General features: G+C 41.0%; 1 protein-coding gene across 3 annotated transcripts in view; it reads left to right on the top strand.

The window, feature by feature from the left end:
• TESK2 (testis associated actin remodelling kinase 2) overlaps positions 1 to 20,482 on the top strand; it is a 79,394-nt gene that overhangs the window by 44,255 nt on the left and 14,657 nt on the right. For 2 of the 3 annotated variants that reach the window (XM_086617503.1, XM_086617505.1), the window contains one exon: positions 11,033 to 11,179. The exons of the other annotated variant lie outside the window; for it this stretch is intronic. In XM_086617503.1, the coding sequence (XP_086473629.1) occupies positions 11,033 to 11,179 (147 nt within the window). The remainder of the gene's footprint in view (positions 1 to 11,032; positions 11,180 to 20,482) is intronic. 3 annotated transcript variants of the gene reach the window in all.

Raw genomic sequence — 20,482 nt, 5'->3', positions numbered from 1 at the left:
ACTCGAGCCATATTTGGTCTTAGTTTTGCACTCTTCACAGCATATAGACTGTCAGTTTCAGTTTTGCTGTAACAGTTCACTTAGATTCTCAGTTTAGTTTATGAAAAGTGGCTGAATGCACTCTCAGCAAATGTAGATTGATGCTTGATGACCAACTCTACCTCATCCTTTCTCTGTACTGTACAAGACATTGTATCGTTTCATCTTCAAAGCAGTGTCCTTGTTTCCCCCACTGATTCATTCTCTTTAGAGGAGTACAGCATGTCTCTCTTCGTGAGAGATGCACATATGAAAGGCTTAAAATATCTGACACTTGTCAGCTTGCAGAATTGAAGAGCCCCCTTCCTGTGCCATTAATCCTTGCCAAGAAGCATGGGTGGCTCTAGAAGCAACCACACCCTGATGCAGTGTTAACTGCAGAGTGCTAGACTGACCAACTGTATTGGTTTGAGGGGAGGGGTGTCTGCCCTAACTATGTTTTTTGAAAGGGTGCATGAAAAAGGAAAAAAGATAAAAATCCTATTTCCAGTAATGATTCAGTCTAGATTATCAACTCCAGGAAGACTGAGTGAGGGTTAGAAGGATGGGAGCACCATCATGCTGTTTTATCAACTAAAGACATCTCATTTTTGTTGAAATAATGCTGTAGGCAGTTGTACTGAGCCTAGATAACTGGTTATTCCAACAGCTGAAGAGTTGCAGATTGTGGTACCCGTCACTGTACCTTGTACATGAGATTTGAATTAGGCTGATTAAAGGTAGAAGTAAACCTGACTCATCTTTAGGCATCAGTGGATGCAAAATTAAATGTAAACATGGTACATGTAATAAGTAAATTAGTTCTAAGTAAGTAGAGTTTAAAAAGCTTGTAGACAAGGGAGAGTAGTGTTGGTAGTTGGAAAACTACCTATAGCATATATACCTATGCTATAACTTTAAGGCTTCACGAATTATTTTGTAACACAAAAAAGCAGTGTGTCTAGGATAGAGAAGTTATTTCACAGAAGTTAAGACAAAGTACATATTCTTCACTTTGTTTATATTATTTTCCTTGGGAACCAAATATTTTTGTGAATTAGCTAAAAGGAAAAAAGACTTCAGTCCCAAACACAGCTTGATGTGCTGCACATACCAAAAAAGTCCATTTAAAATCACACAAGGGGGCCTGACTTTCAATGACAGGAGGCAGGAAATTTAGAGTTCTAGCTGAAATTCCATCTCCAGTTCGTACTCTTGCAGCCTGATGTTGTGGCATATGTGGTGTGCTTGACCCTTTAGTCCTTTCTCCAGCAAAAATGCTACAGGCCTCCACAGGAGTTTTAGCTAAGTCTGTCTGATTTGTAGCTTTGCAATTTTGAGTGCTTAAATATCAGAAGTCAGGTTCTTGTAAAGCAGGTGGTCTTTCAACGTGAGGTGGTCTTTCAACGTGAGATGGTCTTTCAATTTTTTTTCCTACATTTGATGGCTATTTACTTTTTCAGGAACGAAAGCTAACCATCTGGTCTGACTGAAGTGATCAAAGACCTAGGTTTTCCAGAAAAACACTAAGCAAGAGAGGATTTTCTTTTTAACTTAGTTTTTGGGTTGATTATGTCAAGTTAGCCCCACAGAACACAGGAGCCCTTGTGGCAGAGCTTTAGTTTGATAGGAAGTTAAATGCTACTGTACCTGGTCGCAACACCTGTTCTGAGGACAGGAGGAAGCCTTAATTACTGAATTTGTGAGGTTCAAGTGGGTCCTTGCTTTACAGAAAGCTGGAATTGATTCTCAAAAAGCTGCAGTAAAAAACTCAGTTTTGGGAAACAGAAAGCTGACAAAAATTTTGGCTTATGGAGGATGCAAGCTGGCCTTGCAGGCTCCCTCAGGAGGGAAGTGCTGGCAGATCAGTTAAAGGAAAAACCTAGTGTGGGTTGGTTTTGACCAGGTAAATTAAACACCTTGGGGAGGACTCTACAGAGAAAGTCTCTCCTGTTATCGAAAGCAGACAGGCAATGAAAGTTGTGTAAGCGCTGCGTGGTGCTGAAGGCGCAGGGAAACTGCTAGATGCATTTGCACTATGTGGTTAGGCGAGCAGGGAAGGCTGGGTTCTCACAGAGAAGAAAGTTCAGACGTAAAAAGTACTATAATCAGACACTAAAGAAATCCTCATGTATAGACAGAAGCCAAGACTTTGAAAATATGAGTCTAACTTCAGGCACACAGTCTATATTTATGCATGCAGGTGCTGGATCAGAAGTGATGAGCAACCAGTTATTTCAGTAAGAACTTCTGGATGTGCAAGCTTTTGAATTCCAGTCTTTTTCTTCAGTGCCTGTGTATGAGCTTAAGAGCTCCTGGTTAAACTCCCTTCCCCCTTCCCCCTGGCTATATGTTGGATTTAATTCTTTATTTTTTCTCTCTCATAGGAAGATGATTGACTTGTTTCATCACTTCAGAGCCTGTAATAGTGCACAGGGCATTTTTTTCTATTTATTATTTTAATTGAGATAGATGCATCTAAATATGTTATGTTCTTAGGAAGGCTTGCTAAGTATCTTGCTGATGGTAACCTCTTCCTCCTTCTTAGAATGTCTCAAGGATAGAAGAAAAGAAGATAAGAGGCAGATAAATGTTGAACTGCAAACCTCAAGCTCCATTGTGTCATTCCTTCTCTCACGTCCTGCATGTGCGTGGCACACACATGTGGGTGGTGTGTATGTGCGTGGGAGGAGTTTTTAGTAGCAGTGTTTTGACACTCACTGCAAGCCTGCTGGACCATTTGCCATTGTCTCAAGCAAAAAAAGAAAAACATTATTGAATTGCAACCCATGCAATTATTTTATTGTTGCGTTCTGATATCCTGGAAATATATCTAGGTTAATAAGAGTGAGAAGACACAAGCTTCTCAACTATTATGGTATGAGGGGGAGGGAGGGGAGAAGAACTAAATACTGCCTTGAGGACTAGATTTTCCTGTTACTTGTGTGTGTGAAGAGATGCAGTCCAAACAGATATTATGATGCTGGCCCTTTAACTTTTTTGTCTGGGATTTTTTGCTTATGTTTTTTTCCAGTAAATTCAGTTTGTTTGTAGTGCTTTCTCTCCCCACTCCCCCCCCGCCCCCTCCCCGCCACTTCACCCTGGACCCCAGGAAACATACTCTTGAATTAACAAGTGTTTTGTAGTTTCACTTCCTCATTTCACTTAGCAGCCATCCAAACCATTCAGAAACTGAGCTGTACAAGAAAATTCCTTTAATGTTTGCTTTTGCACGCACTATTAATAGGAGATCTCGGTGCATTCTATAACTGCCAATAAAGTGTTTGATCACCCTCAAATGTAAATGGCCATTGTGGCACAGCCGGAGTGTTGAGGCTTGGAAAAGCACTCTGAAACATCTCAAAAACAGTATTCCTGGTGCATAATTTAAACAAAGTTTGTACTGGAGAGGTGTTTGTGTGCTGTTACTTTTGCACTCAGTAGATCCTTGTGGCTGTTTTACAGACTTCAAAAAATGAAGCAAACACATTATTTATCTGAAATCTTGCAGGCGTATAATCTGTGGGCCGCTACTGCTGGTATCTTTGTGGGAAGGTGGGAAAGACCTTGTTTAAATAGGAGCCTCCTGACAGAGGCTACAGCTTGCATCTAGGCAGAACTGAGTGTATGGCATGTTCAAAATGCTGTCATTATGGATAGAGCCTTCTGCTGTCAACAGAAGTGTTATTGAGGAGATGCTGTTTCTCTTGCCTGTGTCAGTAACAAGGTACCTTCTCTTCTGTCCCTATGTGCTAATTTATGCCATTGCTAGCTTGCTGTATCCCAGATTCTTATCTGCACTGAAACTAGGCTCTACTTAGAATCCAAATGGTTGTGACTTCAGATTATAAATGCAAGTTTTTTTGTTAAGCCTTCTTTGCTTTCTGTTTTTTTTTCTACTAATATAATTACAGGAAAAATGGTTATCAAGGTCAGTTTGTATGGATATGCTGGGAGTGTTTTCCGGTTCCAACAAAACAAGCTTATTTCCTCAAGTATTTCAAATCTTTCATATGTACGAGTTGCAATAGTGTGTTGTTGCTATGTGCCTGCAATTGAAGCCTTGCTCACAGTACTTGTTTCTTGCAGCAGGCAAGCAAGTGAACATTAAATTTTGATTGAATGGAATGACAGGAAAGGGATAAATTCAGCATGCTGATCATGGAGCTATTCGATGTAGAGAATTAAAGGATGATAAATCTCACCATGTTCTTTTCCATACCAGCACTTAAATGTTTGGAATGCAACAAATGGTTTTCATTACAGCTCCTTCCTGAGTTAGTGCATGTTAATTCTTGTTTGCCCTTATAAAATAAGCCGTGCCTGTACATGCCTTTTTAGAAGGAGGAGCCAGTCAATCAATCAATGCCACAACTGACATGGAAGAAGAAACAGAGGTAGATCCGTTGCATTTCGTGGCTTTTGGTCCTGAGTTCTGATGAATAACCATGCCATGGCAATTGCATGAGGAAGCTTGCCCTCTTCTCTATGAATAGCTGACACTTTTAAAAGTGAAATTATTTTAATCCTGTAATGGTTAACACTTTTAAAGAAAATACATAATTTTTCACTAAAGAACCAAATTGTTTGTATTGGTTGAAAAGCAAAAGAGAAACTGACTTTAGGTTACAGACTTTTTTCCCTTTGGTTTTTAGCAGGTGAGGAGCAGGAAAGAAAAATGGCCTTGAGAGGAAGACTTTTGGCTTTTCGTCTGTCCTTTCAATCAGACTGTTTTTCCTACCCACTTGAGCCCTTCTGGTCTCTCATGAAAAAGTTTTGGTTTGTTCTGAAATGTGCTTGTTTCACCTGCATGTTCTGACTCTTTCAGTACTTGTGGTTTGCTCTTTGGCAACATTAGTTCACTTGCTGTCCAAAAATATACTCATACAGCCTAAATTAAATATCTATTTTGTTCTGTTTTAGTGTTTATTTTGTTTAGTGCAATCAATGTGTTGGATATTTAATGGAAATGGAAGGTTACTGCTCAGAGGTACTTGGGTGAGGTGGTTTTGTAAACTTTTTTTTTAATCCCAAGTGGAGGTCTGTGAACTAACTTCAAAACCAATTTAATCTGGTAGTCAGTCTCAGTGTATCAACTTGCAGTATCTCATATTGTAGTTTTGAACATATTGCTAATGTCTTTCTTTTCCAGTTCTGCACAGTTGAAGCTAATGAAAAAACAGTTGGGGGAAACAAGGAAATTTCCAGTCCTCCCGCTGTAGCTTATTATGCCAGTTGTGGCAGAAGGGTATATTGACTTGTTTTCTTGCAGCCTTCAAAATAGTCACTTAGAGAGTGCTGAGTGTGACTGATGACTGTTAAACATATGAGAACTGAAGACTGGGTTGTGTCCTCCTTGAAATGGGTGATTTCAAAGGGTTTTTTTTTAACTTCTGCAGAAAACTGAGTGAGTGAGAAGACCTCAACTTTCTTTTATTAGGCACGAGTTATCATCTTACTTCCAGCACTAGAAATTACACAAATATGGGAGCTGTGTCTCTTTTGGCACTGCTTCAATGCATTTGTCACTGATGTGTACAATGTTGTTATTTTGCTTTTCAGGTCTGCCTTTAGAGTCCAACTATATAGTCTGGCTTTTGCTCTGACATCTCTCTTACTTCTCCACACTGAAGGTGCTACAGCCGTGGTTCTGGTTTCTCTTTCCTCCTGCTTCTCTGCCTGCTTTCTTCATTGGGCTTCTCCAGTATATTCATTTGTTGCTATCTCAGTGTTTGTTTTGTAGTGTTCTGGAGTCCCTGAGCTCTTATTCTTTGCTTACCTCATGTGGCCTGTCATTCTAAATGCACTCTCCACACCTACTGTTCTTAAACATTTAATGCGCTGCCTTTGGCAACATTTGGGCTACCGTATAGGGGTGTTTTGTGGTTATTTGTTGCTTTTTAAAAGGCAAGCAGTGACATTTAAAGCTGAGTAGACAGCAGGCCAACTTTTTTCTGGCTTTCCTGTGCGGTATCTGGTGGCTTAATTATTAGACCTACATATTGAAAGAGCATTGGCTTTCAAAGTAGCATTGAAAACTCTTTGCAGTTCCCTTCAGTCTTCCCCCTTAGACTTAACAATATTTGGAGTCTTTGTTTTTGTGCAGTAGCTGTTGGCATCATGTGAACCTCATGCACCTTTTCTTTTAAAGCTTCTAGTTCTCATATTAGTGTGTTCAAACCTTTATTGTGAATTTTGAAGGCTAAAATCTGACAGCTGAAGTTCAGTATTAGTCTCTTGAAATGAAGCATATAATGCTATGTGTAAGTGCTGTTATAAGCTGAATTTAATTCCATTCCTCATTTCATATGCTTGAGTCTGATAACGTGACTGCAAGTGTCTGGCAAGGAAGCAGTCCTATTATCCTATCCTTAAGTTAAACCAGCATGTTTCCCTATGCCCTGACTGTTGTGTGGGAAAGGGTTGCATACTGCTGCTTTTGCATTTCATTGCATTAAGCTGTAACATCAAAAGCCCCTTCAATGCTCTTTGATCCAGAAGGCACCTATGCTTGGGCGAGCTTCTGGGTAACTTGTCCTTCAAAGAAGCTACTGCCCTCTTGCCTCGTAAGGTTTGGGAGAGGTGTAACAAATAGAGTTTTGCTGAATTTTCATTCTAGCAACAAAAGCATGAGCTCTTAGTATGAATAAATTTGTACGAAAAGAGTATTTTTGTGAGCTAAAATGGTCTTTTAAACCAATGTTCAATTTGCTGTTGAGTAAGCTGTAAGTAAATGCAAAAATAAACAACCTAAAGCAGTTTACTTTTAGACTCTGGCGACCAGATAAATGTTGGTGTCCTCTTACATGACAAAAAGCTAGTAGTAGGAATAATGGGTAGCTGTTTCACTGCAACCTGATGATACAGAGTTTGAAAAGGTCTGAACACTGCTCCATTTAGCTGCGAGCTCTCTTTATGAAATGTAGTGTGCTTTGCTTTTATTGTCCATGCCCGATCAGATCTCTGCTCCACTTGCTTGTACACTTACGCAATGGCTGTTGTTGTCGTAGAATAATGCTTTGAGATGTGTGCGCTGTAGCCTTAGTGTACCAGCACTGAAACATTTCGGGGACAAAATGAAATCCAGTATTTGCTTTGGGAGAGGTGCACTTACTATCCTTAGGGTATCCTTACCACACAGAGCTGGTCTGTGCTAGTTAGAGACTGAGAACAAGTATTTTTCCTTCAGTTGCATTGGCAATTAGGAAATACTGTACATAATTTTGTGTCTATTCTGAAAAGGCATTGTTGAAGAGCTCTGAAAAAAAAAAACAACAGGCCATCAGGCTGGCTGTTTGCATTATCAGCCTGAATGACCGGAAGAATTGGATTACTTATGTGACACTGAGGAAGCACTGAACTCTGTGTGATGCTTGCCTTGGGGACAATTCAGGACTAGGCATGCAAATATTACCAGCTGGCCAGCTAAAATCTGAGATCAACTAGAGTCTTAAAGATGTCTATAGGAAAATCTTAGTTCATTTGATGATCACCCTGCTGTGCTTCACAGAAGCGCGCTAGAAATTAGAGCCAAAACAAGAACTCACGTCTTTAATAAATGAGGTCTGAGCACTTGCCAAGTGGTGTTTCGGACAGGAGGCCGAGTGGGGTTTGTATATGCACTAGAGTCAGGTTTGATTCTTGTTCTTACAGCTCATGCGTGCTGTGTCCTATGTGTGTGTCAGTTTTCACCCAGCCCGCGCCAGAATCCAGTCCTTGCAGTTAGGATGGGTGAATGACCCTGCAAGCTGATTTGGCTGGAAGGGTGCTGGGACAATAGATACATTAGATGCATTTAACTAATATAACAGCAACGGATCAAATCAGTAGGCTTCTTTATTGAAAAGGAAAGCATGAGCACACTCAAAATAGTAGATAGCTATCGTCACATTTCAGTGTGTATGTCAGTACTCTTATAGGTTGCTTGTTTTACTTTGTTAGCATTCCCGGAGCTATTACTGTCATGGTACAGCAGAGTTTAACCCTAACCAAAACAGAAAGCCCGGCCAGTCATTCCCTTCCCCCTTACATTCTCCTGCCAATGAGTTCAAGTACGGTAGTGCTATATGGATGGTGTGTTATTGCCCGGTCAGAAAGGTGAAATGGTTTGAGATAATTGTTAAGTGTCACGTTATAATTGCGTTATTGAGCTAGGTGCTTTAGTGCCTTCTGTTCCAGGTTGATCAATACTGTTCTGATTTGAACATAACTGGATGAGAAGTGCTGCTCGCACTGTTCCAAGGAGACTGGGAATATATATGAAGTTAATGTAGAAATCTTATTCAGCATTTTTGCCTTAAGAATGCTAGCAACTTGTGATTTAAAAAAAAAAAAAAAAGAAAAATTATATTGAGCAATGGTTTTTTTTTTTCCTTGAGTGCTCTATAAGGTCATCTAGCTCCCTTAAGGGTTTCAATAAAAGCAATGAGAAAGAAAGATCAAAGTTGGAAAAGCTCAAAGCAGCATTGTTTCCAACACTAAGTCAGGTTGGCTGCAGCTCTGTCTAGTTGAGCCTTGAAAATCTCCAAGGATGGAGATTGCATAGCCTCTGAGTGACCTGTTCCAGAGCTGCTCCGCTCTCCCGACACACGAACTCCTAGGATAAGGGACAGGTTGTTTTGGATCTCTGGCTTGCACCAGCCTGCAATTTCTAATTTCCAGCATAGTCATCTGATCAACTCCCTTCGCCCGCCTGCCTGCAGTGCCTGGGCCATAGCAGTCCTAAACATTTGACTTTTATCGTTGGTGTGTTAGGTCTTGTTTGCCTTGATTTTTGGACAAGGGCCAGCAGGCATTTTATTTTGCAAAATGATATGCACTAAGCACAAATTTCTGAGTAATTAAATTATCTTGACTTTAGCACAAAAGAGAATAGTTTGATAGAAAATTTTACTACTTAAGAACAGGACATTGTGTTTTAAAACGCCAGTCAGATTACTGTGTAGAGGTCAAGAGCTTCTCATGCCTAATTGTAAAATACAACTATTTTTTCCCTGTTTGGTCTAGAAATAGTTAATACGAGGAAGCATTCTGTTTCTCTGTACCTTATTTTGAAATCCTGTGCTGTGTATCATTGCACTCTTTCTCCTGCTGTTAGTCTAAGGCAAAAGAATGAAGCAGCATCTTGAAGTAGTCATAAGAACGTGGAATTGCTAAATATTGGAGCATTTCCTAGACCCAGGCTAGACTTTTATGGGATTGCCTCCTTTGATATGAGAAGGTAGTTGGTATCAGCTCTAAAATCTGGCCCGGAATGGAGCTAGCTGTCAATCATTCTTTGAGGAGCATTGAGTGTAAAGGAGTAACTCGCTACTCACCCTTTGCCTTGATCGTTGCTCAAGGACAAAAGGTGGATGCACAGCACCGTGATCAGGCCAAAGGTTCGGATTTTTTTAAATTAAAAAAAAAAGAGAGAAAAAAGCAAACGCTGAGGGTGAGGCTGTTTTGTGCTCGCTGTGTCCGTGTGCACTTCCCGGCTTGTCCAGCAGTCCACAGAGCTTCTGCCAGAGGGTCTGGTCCTGGGCTGCCGGCGATGTGCCGCGGTGCGGGGGCCGGGCAGGGCGCGGTGCCACCTCCCGGTGAGCCGGGTGGCACCGGGAGGTGGTTTGTGCGCCGTCTGCCCCAGCGGTTTAGTCTCGTTAAATAGTAACCGGTGAAACTCGGCGTATCTGCCGAAAAAGGTTTTCGAAATTAATGGATGAGCTCAGAAGGCAGGGCCCGACTGTAAGGAAGCAGCTGGGTTTTGTAGGCTATGCAGGAGGTGAGCCATGGCCCCCCAGCTTCTTGGCACAGTCTGCTTTATGTGTGCGTGGTCTGAGGAGGTTGGCTACATCCACGCTACATGGTGTGTGGGTCGCGTTTGCCTTGTGCCCCAGGCTCCAAGTCACAAAGAAGCCCAACCAAAGAGAAGCAAGTTCAAAGTTTCTGAAATAACAAGAGCTACATCTACAATTTTTATTTTAACATGGTCATGGTGGCACATGTTTTGTCGGGGAAAATGACACAGGAAAGAGCGAAGCTTCTTGGGACAGTGTTGGAGAGCTGTCTGGCACAGAGGAGCAAAGTTGGTACAGCCTGCCATGGTGACACGTTTGGACTGGGTTTGGGAGCAAATTATCCTGTTTGCTTTGCTGGTATTTTCTAGAGAGAAGTCACTGCATTGCTGGAAGGTTTTCCTTCCGGAATGAGCTAGTATTTTTGTTTTGTGGCTGGTAAGGGAATTGGGGCTGGGAGTGAAACAAGAAGCTACTCAAACATGGCGTAGCTGCTGTCATGATGTAAAGGGTCTATACATGAAGAATAAGCCTAGTGTTGCTGTAACGATTATTTGAGAAGCAGTGGAGCTGCCATGTCTTAGCCCTGAATTGCATTACTTAGCGTCATTTGGGTGCTGCTTTGTTTCACTGTCTCTTGTAGCGTTTATCTTAGGCTTAATATAGATTCCTTTTCATGAGGGCCACCATTTGATGGTGTTGATGTAATACTGAACACAGTGGGGATCAGATTGCTGATTAGGACTTACAGATACAGCAGTGAAAAAGTATAGCTTCCAGCAACGTGTCGTAATATTTTTCTTTGATGCTGCCTCAGTTTAGGGAGTTGATGTCTGGGAACTTGATCAGGCTCCATGACCTACACTTGGATCCTTAGCCCTCTCTTTGTTGACTTATTCTACCTGAGAGCCAGCTCTTCATCCTTTTTGCCCTTCTTTTCCTCACACTGAAATGAGAGGGTGATGTAGATGTTTTTGACGGGTCTATTTAAGTACCATAGAGTTAATGCAGTGGTTGATGTTGCATGTATCTTTAATATAAACGCATTGGTACAGGTGGTGAAGGGAGCCATTTTCAGCATCTCTTGATCTGCAAACTTTGTGCCTGCCTAGCCCTTAAGAATAACAAGAGAGTTTTTAATGTGTAGCTGAGCTGAGGACACTTACGTGATGATGAATTTTACATTCCTGACAATATATGAAGTTAAATAACAAATTACAAATGTTGCTTTGTCTTTTCAGTACATCAACTGTGGTAACCTGGAACAGCTATTAGACGGTAACCAGCATCTGCCCTGGACAGTGAGGGTAAAACTGGCATATGACATTGCAATGGGAATCAGATATCTTCACTATAAAGGCATTTTCCACCGAGACCTTACATCCAAGGTACTGTTTATACAATGGAGGGAGCTTTTCACTGAAGGTACTGTAACTGGTGGGTTGGTTCTTTCTCCTCCTTCCAGCAGAGAACTGTTTATATTAAGGTGTGATCTAAGGCATTTTGAGAAACAAATCAAAATACAGTTTATATGGTTAAAACTTTCTTCAAAATATGTTTCTAGTTTGTATGGGAACTGGAGAAATAGCTATCCTGAAGGAAGGTCATTCCTTAAATGACTTCAGATTAGGAATTCTCAGAAAGCAGCTGCAAAGTTTTTGGTTCTGAATTATGATTCAGTAAAGTATTTCAGTCCCTGGATGATTAAGCATAACAATCTAACATTTGGAACAGGTCAATCTTATAAAGAACTCAAATTGAGGAGATTATTACAAATGCACTTTAAAATCTCCTTGTTGTTTTTGTTTCCCCATGTATTTCACAAATCTTCTTCAGTAGAAAGAGTGATCTTTCATTACTAATTCAGCATTAAGTTTTGTCCACAGTCCTGGTTTATTTTTCTTCCATTTCTAAAGTCAGTAAAATCAAACCAGTTTACCTAAAATTTTCAGATTTCAGAATTTCCTCCAGTATGATATTTCAGTGGCAGAGTTTTCAATGGACATAGACTTGTTTGAACTGCTTTGGTGACAACTTGTATGTGTGTAGTTGGCTTGAAGAAGCTAGCTAATTCAAGGTCAGCTAGAAATATTGACATAAGAGCACTAAGCTATGTGAACAAATTGCCCCAGTATTCACAGTGGGTCTTGCCATCTGTCCTGAGGGCTTTGCTGTTCTCTGTCCTGTTGTCTCGAGCTAATGAGCTAGTTTAAGCTCACTGGGAACTTGCAACATGAATGTACTCAACTGTTCTTGAGAAGACTTTATAATATCACTTCAGTCAAAAGCATCCAGAAGAACATTACCTTAGCCTAAAAGGAACTATTTTTTAAGACCAGAAACAGCTTTTAAAAATAAAAACACAGCACAGCGTGTTTGCAAACGTGAGTGACTACTAGTCCTCCATCCAGTTTTAGTTTTTTTTTAAAGCTACCTCAATGCATTGCTAAACAGATGAAGGATGTGCATTTAGCCAAGGGGGGAAAAAAAAGTAGTTCAACTGGTAGGTGAAAGAAGTATTCCACTGAAGTAATTAAATACTTCCTTGGGTGTCCTTTCAAGTGAAAGGTGCCGAATTCTGCAAGGAAGACTCTCAAATTAATGAGAAACACCTAGACTCAGAGTCATGTCACTTTGATATTATGCTCAGGAAGCTCCATTTCTGTCACCTTGGAGTGCACAGAGAAGAGATGCGTAAAGATAACCTGGTGTTCCCTCCTCCTCCTCCTTCTTATTTTTTTCCAGTTTAAGATGTATTTTATACATTTTAAGAGTGTGGATGTAGAGTTACTGCAAGGAACCAAAGTAACTAAGGAGAGCTCTGCCTGCAGCATTTATTATAAACACATACTGGGATGGCTAGTCATATGGAAATCCATTTCCTGAGACCTCTGTGAATGCCTTTGTTCAAAGCTTTCCATAATTGTGTGTCATTCTCCGGAGCTGCCCTGCCGATGCTTCAATGTTATCTATTGTCGAATGTCAATTGTTTAGAAATGCACCCGCTGGGAGGAGTGCATGAGTTCACTGCAGCAGCAAACTCATCGGTGGCCACAGGAGGTAGTAAGGGTTACTAAAACAAAAAAACCCAAACAACAAACCAAACCAAGCCCTAAGAATTTACTAGCAGTTATGCTATATTTGTATGGTTCTTAGCACTAAAAGTGTAGTATCTGTGTAGGTCACATTGGATGGTCTCAGGATAAAAGTTTAAGTCATCAGCTATATTCTTCTTGGTTTTTTGTTTTTGTGGTTTTGTTTTTTTTTATTTTAATTTTTAAATTTTTTTTCAGGTGATGTACGCACTTGCTTATTCTGTTTGAGAAGGGAAGTAGATGAAACATTTGGCTTAAAATGCCTGTGTAGTTGTAAATTTTATTAGTGTATTATTATATTGATGAAATATACTCTAAAATTAAATCTTTTGGGCAAATGACTCTCCTTTTGGGCAAATGTTTGCCCTGCTGGCTGACTGTTTTAAACAAGTCACTGTGTTCCAAAGCGAAAAAAAGATAACCATAGCAAAAATCAGTTACTGAAATTTTCAACTCTGTGTGGCTTTTGGCTGCTGCTTAAGGAGATGCCTTGTATTTTGCCAAGTTTATACTGGTGGTGGGTTGAGTTGTTTTCATTCTTACTACTAAGTAGCCAATATGTGAGTGAGCTGAAGGAACATGTGAGAGACTCTTTCCTTGGGAGAGAACTTGGGATCTGGACTCAATAAGGGCAGATGCAGTACAGATGCAGGGGCCTACAAGGGCGTGTGGTGATAGGACAAGGAGCAATAGCTTTAAACTGAAAGAGGGGAGATTTTGATTAGATATAAGGAAGACATTTTTTACATTGAGGGTGATGAGGCATTGGAACAGGTTGTCCAGAGAACTTGTGGATGCCCCAACCCTGGAGGTGTTCAAGGCCAGGCTGGATGAGGCTTTGAGCAACCTGTTGTGGGAGAAGGTGTCTCTGCCCATGGCGGGGAGCTGTGCTACTAGATAATCTTTAAGGTCCCTTCCAACCCAAACCATTCTATGATTCTGCCTTTCTTCTGTTTCTGGCAAACCTCTAATTCCTGCAGCTTCTTGGAGCAGCTGGTGTGAATGCGTAAAGTTTATTCTGTCAGTTATGGCAGCAGAGTTGTCTTGCTCTGACAGTATCATTGTATGTGTCTATGTACTGAATGCATAAAAACTTAAGGAAGGAAAAGTCACTGTTCCCCACCAATCTAGGACTGAAAAATACGTGGTTCTGACAATTCGTGTACAGCAGGGTGGTCTCTTCCTAATTGCACCATGTGGAGAGTAGCAGAACGGCATTGATGCTGCAGAAAGCCAGAGGGAAGAATGGTAGAGAAGAGTAGATGTAGGTCATTATAGTCGATGTGGCAGCCCACAGGGGATGTCAGCCCTGACATCCCACTGGTGCCCTTCCCGCTGCCCTTCTGTCAAAAAGAGAGGTAGTGCTTGTTAGAAGAGAGTATGCTGGCCAGACAGGCAGGACTTACCTGTGTCATAACCAGTTCAGTCCTTGGGCTCGGGCTGCTCTAAGTGATCAGGCTGATCTGCCCTGATCAACAGGGCAACAGCCTGACTTCAGTCTGTCAGAAGGTAAGAGTGGTTGGATTGTCTGTTTTCAGCCTGCAGAGAGTAGGTGTGTAGACAGGGTGACTTGTCCTTACTTTTGACTTGTCATAAAGAGATTTGTGCAGGGATTAGGTACATAGCTGTAGATGGGTTATGACAGCCAGCTTTGCAGGCTCATTCCTCGTCCCCCGCCCATACCACTGCAAGCTTTTTTTACCTGAGGCTCATTGCGATGTGCACAAGGAGAATTTGGATTCTGAGATCATGAGGATTTTCTTCATCTTCTAGTGATTCTGAAGTAGGTTCATTCATGAATGTTAACTCTGACAGCCTTAGTCGTAGAAGATGCAGTCATTAAAACTAATTATAATGCCAAACATTGGAAGTATTTCAACAGGAACCAATGAATTGTGATGAAGTTTTTCTTTTTCTGACTTGTTTTTGCAAAATTCTATCTGTTGCTACCTACAGTTAAAACAGCTGTGTTTGCGAGGTGCAGGGAAGCATCCAACCTGCAAAAAGAATACAGCAAAATCCTTTTATACCTCACCTCTCAAAATAAATATCTTTTTACTGCACAGAGAGTTCCTTCAACACCTTGTTTACGCTGTGTTTGCGTTGCATTCAAACCCTGCACTCTTGGTCTCCTTGGCAGCTCACACCAGTGACTGCCCTAATATCAGTGAATTTATTCTTACAGTATCTCCGAGGTGAGGGAGATGAATAAACTCGGTCTTGCCAGGACACATTAAGAGCAAGAACGTTGGTGAATGTTTGGTGTGTGTTTTAAGACTTTGTTTGGATTATTTGGCATATTACCTGTTTAAGTCCAAGGCAATGTGCTCACTGACCTCGGGGGCAGTTGGAAGCATACAGCACTTACAAAATAGTCGGGTTTGGCCCCTGGAGGCAGGGAAAACACAAGATTAGCAACAGTCTCTGAAAGATTTTGTTAAACTAGCTTCCTTGCCCCAGAATCCTCCTGCGATGCTGAGGAAGGCCAGAATCCAGATCCTGGGGCAGCATTGCAGTTGTCTTAATCACAAGACAAAAGACCTTAATTTCCAGCCCAGCCTTTCTTTTTCATCTCTTCCCAGCCTGCCTTTCACCGTACTGTTTCTGTGGCAAGAATGGCCAGAGTCCTGAAAGTAGCGGTCCAAATGTTTTATGTACAGCCTCAGTTTGCTGTCAGCGTGAATCCATTCCATGCACTGAAAGGCATGGGTGCCAGGTGGAAAACCGTCTGTGTGATCTTGTAATTAAAGACTTTACCTTAATGTGTATGCATAAGGGGAAGAATGAACGTTCTTGCAGGAGGTTTTACATCCCATGTTTTGTGCAATATTAATTTTTTGAGGTAGTATATGTTGTGTGCAACTTCTTACCAATTTAGAAAAACCTGGAAAAAACAATGGCATTATGCACTTCATTTGCAGGGTTACAAGCTTGAGATTCATGCCAGAGCTGTCTTCTGCTTTAATTTGTACAGTAACTAATACATGAAGTATTTTTAATTATTATTTATTGCTACTGTTAGTTAATATTACTAATATACATTGCCTGTTTTTGCTGCGAAGCAGGAATAGACAGAGGAACAAGACAGATTCTTTGGCAGTGAGAAGCAAACATCCAGGAGTCTGCCCATTTTTTCCAAAACCGATCATACCTACCTGTGACTATCCAGTCCTGTCTGCTAGAGTGCAATGCCAGCCTCTGGTCAGGCTTTTCCTCCTTGTTTAAAGGCTTTTCCTTTTTTCACTTCCAGTTCCTGACCCACAACCTTATCGATCAGTCTCCTTGTCTGGCTGACAGCAGTTACCCTTGTTCCTATTGCTCCTGCTTGGTGCTTTATCCAAACTACCTTTCTGCATTCTGATCTTTAGTATGTTTTAGCCATTTCTAGCTCTCTCTATGTTCTGCTGCTCCAGGTTAGCTCTGTTCCTGCACCTTCACCTGTTTGCTATGCCTGCAGTTCTTATGTGCTCATAATAGTCTTCAGTTTTTTTCCCTTCATCTCAAGAACCTAGCTCAAGACCGTGGTCTTGATCCCTGACCGCCCCTGGCTTCGGCTCCTGCTCTGTCTTGTCACCTTATTCACTCTTTTCAGATTCCCTACACAGCAGATGTCCTGTCTCAGTCTACTTTAGGTGGGGATGGCAAAAGGTCTTGTCATGTTTCAAGTTGAGAACATGTCAGATCTGGGTATGATACCATAGGCTAATGTTTCTGAGGATTTTTAAAGTTCATTATTTCAAAATTTGCTTGCAACACATATTCTGAGTTTGTTCTCCCAAGCAGCTGAGCTGTTTTAGCTGGACACCCCCCTCCCCAAAAACCCACTACCAAAGCTCTTGATTTAAAAACCAACAGTCAAACCTCCAAACAAATGCCTTTTAGCTTTGCAGAATTATGTACAATTGAAAGCAACATCTTATAATCCATAGTAGGTTGTGAGCAGTTTTAGGGAATGTTGTGAGCTCCATTGATGATAAAATCTATGAAGAAATTCTAATCTCTAGGCTGAGAGAGAGTGATGCACACACGCGTCCACATGCTTTCACTTCACAGTAAATGTGTCATGGCTCACCCTTCTTTCATTGAGAGAGGAGTAGTCTCAGTTACTACAGGACAGAATCATGCATGTAACCAATTACTGTGGATTATGTGATGTAACATAAATTCACTGCCTTTGGGCTTGAAAGTGACATACCCTGACTTCCTACCTGGTATGGTATTTGCTTGTTTAACACAAAATAAAACAAAATAAACCCCGAGCAATGAACAGAACCTTTGTCCGATGAGTCTTCTACTTGCTGCTGCTGTTGTAAGGTCCCCTTTGTGCTAGAGTAAGCTCTTGCCTGGATATTTTGCACTGCAGGGGAGGACTGAAAAAGGTTAGCTGTTACAGATGATTGTTTCTAATGATAGTCACAGTACTAAACCTTTACTGGTACTTTGGGACCCAAATGGAGCCTGTCCCTTAAACATAATGGTTTTAATTTCAAAAGTATAGCTAGTATTGTAAACTTCCTGTTGTACATTTGATTGTCAATGGTGTTTCTTGTAGGTGATAGCACTTTAAAAACAGCTGATACATCTCAGTTGGCCTGTAAGTATTTTCATTCAGTAACAGTCACACTGCAGTAGCGTTCCTGTATTTTCTGGAGTGCAATAAATCTCTGAGGAGTTTAGCTTGTATATCATATTGTAAAATAGAACGATGGGCTTTCTTCATCTAAGCAACTTATTTTTAACTCTAAAACTCTTGAGTCTATTTTCATTTTTGTTTATGTAAAAGGGAGAGTCGAATATTGCATTCGCCTTAGTAGAATTATGCTGTGCAAGCAGATGTTAAGCTCCTGTAACGCACAAAGGGGGCTTTATGTTCTTTCACATCTGTCTCTGCATAAACAGCTCGGTTAACTCTTTAGAGCTCCTTGCTTCTATAAAGAGTCTGCCCCAGAAAGGACTGATGGGGTCCCCATTTCAGGGGAAGAAAACCCTCAAGAACCCAACTGAAGTCAAATGCTGCCCTCTTTGACTGTGTGAGCTGCCAAAGGAAAGAATATCCCTGTCTGTAGAGGTCCAAAGAGAAAGCTTGGGAAGGTCATCCTGTTTTACTGCCTTGCAGCTTACACAAACAGTGCATCAGTAAGTTGATAGCATTTTCTTAAAGCCCATGTTGTAAAGTTGTTTGGCGTTTCATCTCATAGGCAGTTCTAGAGGGGCTCTTTGCACTAGAGAGGGGTTTGAACTCCTGTGTCTCTGTGCCAAAATCCAGTAATGAAACTTCTTCATACTAAATTGATACACGCATTTTCTTTTTTGTAGAAACTGAGAAGTATCACTTTGTCAGTAGAAACAGTGCAGTATGCTCTATTGTACTTTTCCTGTTAAGTTCCTACCTCTAGCTTAAATCTAAAAGCTCTTTTCGACCTTTTAGTTGCTAATGAAGCTTTGTCCCTTTTTTGATTCTGATTTTTCTTGGCATTAGAATGTGAATGCTTAGAAATGTCTTTCCCTGAGTGCACACAAGCTACCAGTTACTGTGGACTGTGTTGTCACCTTTTTATGAATTGCATCTTAAATGTGGTAACTAAAGTATCTGCTGTGGATTTGGTGCAATGTTGTGTAATGGCTTTACTAGACTGGGAAGGATGGAGGAGGAGTATGGTGGTGCTGAGGGTTGGCCTTGAACACTTGGAGAATCTCAGCACAGAATGAAGCATCACCATCTGCAGAACTTTGTACTGCTCATTCAGGATGGGCTTGACAGGTGACATCTGTATCTGCTAGTATCTGTAGAAGGGTTTTACTACTGATTTTGGTAGGAATAGGCTTCCATCCTTTCTGCGTTCCAGGAAAGTGGTGCTTAGCTACATAAAAAGTTGCACCAGTTGAATTAAATCAGTTTAGTTTCACTGCAGTGAGCATTTGTAGTGATACTGGTATTTTTTTGTCTGGTGCATGTCACCTGCCCATGACTGGTGTATGAATGAAAAAGTCACTTTTGTACTAGAATACGTATCCTAATGAATTTAAATTCACACTCAGCACTTCTTCATATGCAGACAAAAGGCAAGCTTCCACTAATGGCAGAGAATACTTTAGCTTCCTTCTTTGTCATTTAACATTGTGTGGCCCTCCACAGCGGAACAACTGATAGCAGAAATGTAGCCCTAGGCTTTCCCCCATTGCCTTGTCATGGTGTACTGGCCTCTCCTGCAGGACCTCTGGACCCCTCAGCAGTGGGGTGTCCGCGCTGCTTGATTTCTTGCAAGGCCCACGTTGAGAGGGAGCCTAGCTTTGCTGCAGGTAGCTCCTTCTTACCTGGGAAGGAGCTCAGAGCTGTCAGGCAGCATTACTTGGCATCTAGATTTGTTTAATTTATGATTTAGCTGGCAATAATCTACTTGTTTGAAGTTCAGTGCTGTACCTGAGAGCTGAGACTGCTTGGGGCTTGGTGGGGGTAAGATTGTTTGTCTTCAGTGGATGATGTATGGCTCTCTAATGGGATGTGATTGCATACTGGTAAGAAGCTGAAGGAAAATCTGCTGTCAGGATGATGTTGCATTTAAGCCTCCTTTTGGCATGAAAGTTGCCCTGTAAATTATTGCCAATCTGAACAAGGTCAGTGGAAATGTTTCTACAGATTATAAATTACGTTGAGAATAGTTCTTAGTCTGGATTTAAGTGTTCCCCTGAAATTTAGGAGACATGGGGTTATTGGACAATAACCCTAATCCGCAAAACCCAGAAGGTAAAATGAACTACTGCAGTCTTACTACTCAAAATGAACAAAATTTAAGTAGTCAAAGCTAATGCAAGAAGGAAATCTAGAACTTAAAACTAATTCTCTTATGAATCATAGAGGCTTTTGGGTTTTTTAAATGTCGAATTACGAATGCTTTTTCATTGGTGAGAAATCTATGGCAGAAAATAACCTGATGTTTTCTGCATAAACTAGTATCAGCATTCTTGTACACTGCAAAGTCTCTGGTGCCCTCATAGACTTGTTTCTGTGTGGTACGCATTGAAATTCCACTTGTCTGAATCATTTGAGTAAGATTTTTGAGAAAAGTTTTATCCTTCTCAGTTTTAAGTCCACTTACAGTGACCAAATGTTTAAACAGAGGCAAGCTGAATGAATGTGCTCTTTGATAAAAGATAACAAAGCCCGTAACTGAGAAGCTTTGCTGCTCTTTGGGCAAGCATGGTTGATTTAACTTGGTACATGTTTATGAATCCCCAACCTAACTGTACTTATTATACTTGAGTCATGCTAAACAAATAGAACTTTGCATCTCAGGAGCCCGGCATGTGTTTCAAGAGGCTGGCATGCATTTTCTTTGCATGATCGCAAGAGTGGCTTGCTTAACCTTTTAATTGGGAGGAAGAAAACTCACTTCACAGCCTGAGCCACAATCATCTTTGAATAATGTAAACAGTGATGACCTGAACTTGATCTTTTAGACAAGGGACTGGCTTTTCTTGGTAGTTGCATTATGCAGACAAGCTAATGCTTTGGGGTCAGCGAGGGGCTTTTGTGCATCTAAGGACAATAAAGCTGGAAAGTGTTTCCTGCTGTTTAGCTAATTAATGCAGGGTACC

The sequence above is a fragment of the Tauraco erythrolophus genome, chromosome 10, assembly GCF_009769465.1.
Source record: "Tauraco erythrolophus isolate bTauEry1 chromosome 10, bTauEry1.pri, whole genome shotgun sequence".
Classification (NCBI taxonomy): Eukaryota; Metazoa; Chordata; class Aves; order Musophagiformes; family Musophagidae; genus Tauraco; species Tauraco erythrolophus.
Note: the sequence above shows the minus strand (reverse complement) of the source record. Positions and strands in the feature narration are given on the sequence as shown.